The following is a 6,000-nucleotide window of genomic DNA, read 5'->3' on the forward strand; positions in this document are numbered from 1 at the left end:
CTTTTGTTAATCAGTGAAGATATGCGCCTTTCAAGTGCACTTCCAGTTTATTGTGTCTAAGTTTAATTATCGCTTCAAGTATGATCTCATTTGGTTATAAGGTGAGCAGAAAATGTGGTTTACATGAAAATAGTCTGAATAAGACACTGTCATGTGACCCTGAACCTGCTGCTGTTTTTTATCAGCTGTTATTATTTATGTCCATGTAAATGTAGCCACCATTGCCTGTGGAGTTCTTACCTTTCCACTGTTCTTGCATGTTGGGAATGCATTACTCAGAATTAATACATTTTGGCCGTTATATAGTTTAATCCTTAACATTTGAATGGGAAGAGTTTTTAAGCAGAGAGAGGCCTGACCTTGGGCAGAAGAGACGGGCTGTGAGGATGGCTTCAAATTGGATTCATATCCTCAGGGTTATTTTACTGTGGCGCTTTCGGACATATCACAGACATATTATTTTGACCTCTCGTCCACTTTTGGATCCATGGTCATCGCTTCAGTTTAACACAATATGGATAGGGCCAAGTTGGAGCGTGTTACACCTCCTGAACACAATGAACAGAACACGTCCCAACAAACATAACTGGAGATGCTTTTGAAACAGGCCACTAAAGTCCATTTAATTTGAGTTAAGCAAATAACAACTGCTTTTGAACTTCTATTTATCCTTCCCGTAGCCATGGGTACTCGTTCCTGGGAGAATAATGACCTCTGTGCACCAGTGTGTGCTACTGTGAAATGTGCAGTGGGAGGTTCAATGCAAGGGGCCAAGGTAACATCTCCTTTTACCCTCCTGCTCCTCTGGACTTTGTGCCTGCAGCGGTGTGCTGACGGTCCGTGCTCGGTCAGAAGAGTGAGCTGCAGCGGTCGGTCATGGCGAAGGCATCTGGGCAGCACCTGGTCTTGGAGAACTTCATCGGAGGGAAGTTTGTGTCCTGTCGGAGCCACATCGACTCCTTCGACCCGTCCACCGGGGAGGTGTACTGCAAAGTCCCGGACAGCGGCAAGGAGGAGGTGGGACCTGGATAACATGAATCTATTTGTCATACCGCAGCGTGCACTCACTTTATTCATAGTGACATGAGTGATGCACTTGATTTAATATTTGAGACCATTTTGAAACACAGTAGGACTTGTGTGCAACTGCTATTTAGTTAATATATTTGACGTTTTCAATTATTTATTTTATTAAATAGCCATTAGAATCATACATTTTTTTCAAGGTGTTATATTGTCTATGGTTTTTACAATGCAGACTTGTTCAAATCAGCATGTGGATAAAGTAGTAAAGCATTAAAGTGGTTTTCTGTCATATTCAGGTATTCGAAGCAGTTTCTGACCGAATCACCTTTGCCCTTCGCAGAGTCGACAGTCTAGAAATCATTAAACCTGCACAGGCTTACAAAACACTGCAAACACAGGAGAAGAGCAGATGCACCTCTTTCTAAACTTCTGTCAGAACCAACGAGTTGGAGCACAGTGCTTCTCCACGTGACACATGTGAAACTGACTGTGACATTTCACCCATCATACCTAAACACACACATCACTAACCCTGAATATGTTTTAGGTGGTGTTACTGTGTGAGTGTGGCCGTTGTGGGGAGGAAATTGTGAAATCAAACTTTTCAGCCACACACATACACACTCAGTATGTACATATAGAGGGAATGTGTGTACTTCTACTTGTGATCACAGAGCAAAGTGAGTTTTTTAGATTCATGTTTCATTCATGGTTTTCACGAGGTAGTAAGAGCTGAATGTATCCAGTGTGTCATCAGAGAGCAACGTTTGTAATGTCTGTGCACTTTCACTCTTTACTTTCACTCATTTTACTTGAGAATCCCCTAGTGTGTCTGATGTGTAGTGCAACACACTCCATACTTAAAGTCCCCCTCCAGCAGCTTATTATACACCCTAAAATGTGTCTTTGTTCCCCAGAAGTACATATTTAAAGGCCTTTATAAGGCTTAAATGTAACTTCCTTCTTTATTTGGTGACTAAGGTCGAGGAATATGCCAATATGGTCCCCCCCCCCCCCCCCCCCCCCCCGTTCCACCTGCCCACTCTCACCCTGCACTCACAGCTCACCTGTATTGTAGGAGCCGGATTGTAGATACCTGATCTGTCAGGTATGGGTTGGGTCTGGTGATATTGGACTGGAAAACATCGGGCTCAATAAGAGTTTGGACACAAAAAATAGAACACGTTTCGGGTTTGGGTCGATTGCCATCACTTTTCTTTCAAGCGTGGTCGGGTTAAGAGGATTGGATTCTTAGGTTTGTGACATCACAAACCCTGGGTGACTGAATCCATCCTATTAGACTGACATTTGTGTACTGTAGTGTTAAGGTGGAAATGCTGAGCCATGGTGATGACCACTTACTTCAATAAAAAGATGTCTTTCATCATATAAAAAGGCACAAGGAGCACATGTTAACATGTTTAGACACTTTCAGCATAATAATACTAAGCAGAGTCGCACAGTTTGCTGATCTCCCAGTGTATGACCCTGTGCAGGTGGAGGCAGCGGTGGCAGCAGCTAAAGATGCTTTCCCCGACTGGTCCGCCCGCAGCGTGGAGCAGCGAGTGCAGGTCCTCAACAAGCTGGCCGACCTGCTCGATTCCCATCTGGAGGAGTTCGTCCAGGCGGAGTCCAGAGACCAAGGTGCTTTAACACTTGTTGCATCAACCCAAGAGTCAGTCAGACCATCAGAACTAAATACTGTAGTTTCTCTTCCAGTACAGTAATCACCACAGGCTGATCAAATATTTTTTACAGCTGTTTGGTCAGTATGATAAGTCATTACATTTCACTTGCTTAAACTGATCATGTCTAGCCTGACGTTGTCAGACTCACAATTCTAGTCAGAATGTGAGGCTGAAGCACCGCGAGGCAGCCTTGGCGCAGCGCGGTGCTTCAGCCTCCGGTGTGACAGGCACAAAGCCGTGCAGCGATCTACTGGATCAACGGGTGATATTATTAGCGCTGCCCGGCGGTTCAGCGTCGCTTCAGGGTCCGTTGTGAACAGCCAAGCGCCGGGGCGATAGGGATTAGCGCGGTGCTCTGGCGTCGCCTCCACGTTCTGTGTTCCTCTTTCAAAATGAATGCGCTGTCGATGTCTTCTAAAACAGACTCAATGGCAGCATCTACACATCTCAGCTCGCCAGCGGCCGGCATGTTTGTTGAAAACGAATTCAACCCAAGGGCACTTTGATGACGTGGTTGATTACGTTACCGTTGATCATCTGTCAATCATCGTATAAAGCCCGCCCTGCCAATCTGATTGGCCCGGTCGGGCATAATTTTTCCTCAACGGAGTGACTCCAGACCGAACTGCCCGACCTAAAATGTTGTGGCCGGGGCTAAGTTCGTCTGGCATCCAGGCTAGATCATGTCCCCATTCCCCCATTTCTTTAACTTTCTTTGTTTTGTTTTGTATGTTTTATATTTAAACGCACAGTCCAACTTAAGTGAAACATAATGAACCTCAATAATAATCTTGATAACTTCAACATTACACATATAGACCATAATGCATTGTGTATCAAATTCTTCCAAGTAGACAGTAAAGTGTAAAACACCTGCTGAATTATTATTTTTCAGGTAAAACAGTAACATTTGCTCGGACTGTGGACATTCCCCGATCAGCGCACAACTTCCGCTTCTTTGCATCGTCGGTGCAGCACCACACCACTGACTGCAGCCAGATGGACCACATGGGCTGCCTCAACTACACCATCCGCTGTCCAGTGGGAGTGGGTGAGAACCTATAACCTGTAACTATAACCTGCTTCATGTTATAGTTGTGTTTTTGAAACTCTGTGTGTGTTTGTGTGTGTGTGTGTTTGTGTAGCGGGTCTGATCAGCCCCTGGAACCTCCCCTTGTACCTGCTGACGTGGAAGATTGCCCCGGCGATCGCCATGGGAAACACGGTGGTGGCCAAACCCAGTGAGATGACCTCTGTGACGGCCTGGATGCTGTGCAAGTTGATGCAGGAGGCTGGTAGGACCGCAATACCCACAATGCAACAGCAACCCACTCACACACATACACACACACAGAAGTTAGAAGAATTCTCACATGCATTACTGTACAGATTGATCACGCATAAAAGGCCATTAAACTGTTTCCGCAAATAATAAAAACTCACTTTAAAGCATTACTATACACTTTTTTTTTAATATCCATAAAGTTACCTCTATTTAAATTGGTAATAAGTAATGTATAATTTATGCATAAATGTGGTTTGTCTCTGCAGGCGTTCCTCCAGGAGTCGTCAACATGGTGTTTGGCACTGGCCCGAGAGCGGGCGACGCCCTCGTGGGCCATCCGGACGTCCCATTGGTCTCCTTCACTGGCTCCACAGCAACCGCCCAGCACATCACAGAGCGCAGCGCCCCCTACTGTAAGAAGCTCTCACTGGAGCTGGGGGGTAAAAACCCCGCCATCATTTTTGCCGACGCTGACCTGGACAAGTGTATCGAGACCACGGTTCGCTCCAGCTTCTCCAACCAGGTGAGAAAGAAAGAAGACTTTAAAAACACAATATTAAAGAAGCTCCAGGTCTCAACTGGTTCCTGTTTATTTTTTGCAAATAGACATGAAAAAGTGAAATCGATGATCCTCATAATAGATCGCTCATCATAGACCTTTTCTATAACAATAATAATGTCTAATTTTTTTCAGTTTTAACCAATGTATCTCTTTATAAACGTGTATTTTGAAAGTGATACATAAATAGAAGAAGAATTTACAGTATATACAGTAGCTGTATGCGAATAGGCTGCAGTGCCGTGATTATCCACATGGGGGCACTATAGCCCACATCTTGTCATGAAACATGCATGGACACACCGTCCTGATCCATCCTCTCTCATCGTTCTCCTGCTTTCAGGGAGAAATCTGTCTGTGCACCAGCAGGATCTACGTAGAGAGGAGCATCTACTCTGAGTTCCTGGAAAGATTTGTGGCTGCAGCTAAGAAGTGGAAGACCGGCGTGCCCTCTGACCCCAGCAGCCACAACGGGGCTCTCATCAGCAAAGAGCACCTGGAGAAGGTGGTTGCATGAAGTTTCAGACACAGTGAAAGACACAGTTTTTATGTTCTTTGATATGAAATCACTCTTTGCTTTGATTCCCAGGTGCGAGGCTTCGTAGCGCTCGCCAGAAGTGAAGGTGGCATCGTCCACTGTGGCGAGGGAGTCGACCAGCTGGACCTGCCCGACAAAAACAAATCCGGCTACTTCATGCCGGCCACCGTCATCTCTGGCATATCCGAGAGCTCTCGCGTCATTCAGGAGGAGATCTTTGGCCCCGTCACCTGCGTCAGCCCCTTCGACACCGAGGACGAAGCTGTCTCGAAGGGCAACGGCGTGCGTTACGGCCTGGCCGCCACCGTGTGGTCCCAGGACGTGGGCAGGGTTCACCGGATGGCCAAGCGGATACAGGCGGGTTTAGTGTGGACCAACTGCTGGCTGGTGAGAGATCTGAACCTGCCCTTCGGAGGGATGAAGAACTCTGGTGTGGGGAGGGAGGGAGGGAAGGATTCCTACCATTTCTTCACGGAGGTGAAGAGCGTCACGATCAAACACTGATCGATCAAACGAGAGATTTTAAAGAAAATAAACATACGAGTAAAGATTCAAAGAATTGTTTAGCAAAGAGGAAATGCATGATTTTAAATATAACTATTAAAAAAGTGTAAACCAAAGACTGTATATAAAGATTGGACAACATGGCAGAGTGACATGAAACACTGGACACAAAAAAAAGTAGCAGATACTGCAGCCAGCCAGCAGAGGGCGATAAAGATCCTTTGGCTTTACATTTGCATCATGTCGCCCATCTTTACTTACTGTCTATGTCTGGGACCCTTGAACAACTGGACTTCATTTTAAACCATGAAATAGCAGTTGATGTTTATCAGAATTTATCAAGGCGTTGACCAACAGGTTGATGGATGACGTTGTGGTTTAATAAAAATCTTCTACAAAA

At 45.6% G+C, this 6,000-nt stretch overlaps 1 protein-coding gene across 1 annotated transcript; it reads left to right on the plus strand.

The window, feature by feature from the left end:
- The first annotated feature begins 750 nt into the window (after nucleotides 1–750).
- aldh8a1 (aldehyde dehydrogenase 8 family, member A1) lies at nucleotides 751–6,000 on the plus strand. The gene is made up of 7 exons (XM_053444718.1): nucleotides 751–1,017; nucleotides 2,523–2,670; nucleotides 3,610–3,765; nucleotides 3,860–4,009; nucleotides 4,266–4,522; nucleotides 4,902–5,063; nucleotides 5,148–6,000. The coding sequence occupies exons 1-7, from the start codon at nucleotides 877–879 to the stop codon at nucleotides 5,598–5,600; spliced, it is 1,467 nt and encodes a 488-aa protein (XP_053300693.1). The 5' UTR covers nucleotides 751–876; the 3' UTR covers nucleotides 5,601–6,000.

The sequence above is a fragment of the Pleuronectes platessa genome, chromosome 17 (assembly GCF_947347685.1).
Source record: "Pleuronectes platessa chromosome 17, fPlePla1.1, whole genome shotgun sequence".
NCBI classification, from domain to species: Eukaryota; Metazoa; Chordata; class Actinopteri; order Pleuronectiformes; family Pleuronectidae; genus Pleuronectes; species Pleuronectes platessa.

Coding starts and splice junctions, on each gene's coding strand:
- aldh8a1 (XM_053444718.1), top strand. CDS start 877: ATGGCGAAGGCATCTGGGCAGCACCTGGTCTTGGAGAACTTCATCGGA. Junction 2,671..3,609: donor GGCGGAGTCCAGAGACCAAG/GTGCTTTAACAC, acceptor ATTATTTTTCAG/GTAAAACAGTAACATTTGCT. Junction 3,766..3,859: donor CCGCTGTCCAGTGGGAGTGG/GTGAGAACCTAT, acceptor GTGTTTGTGTAG/CGGGTCTGATCAGCCCCTGG.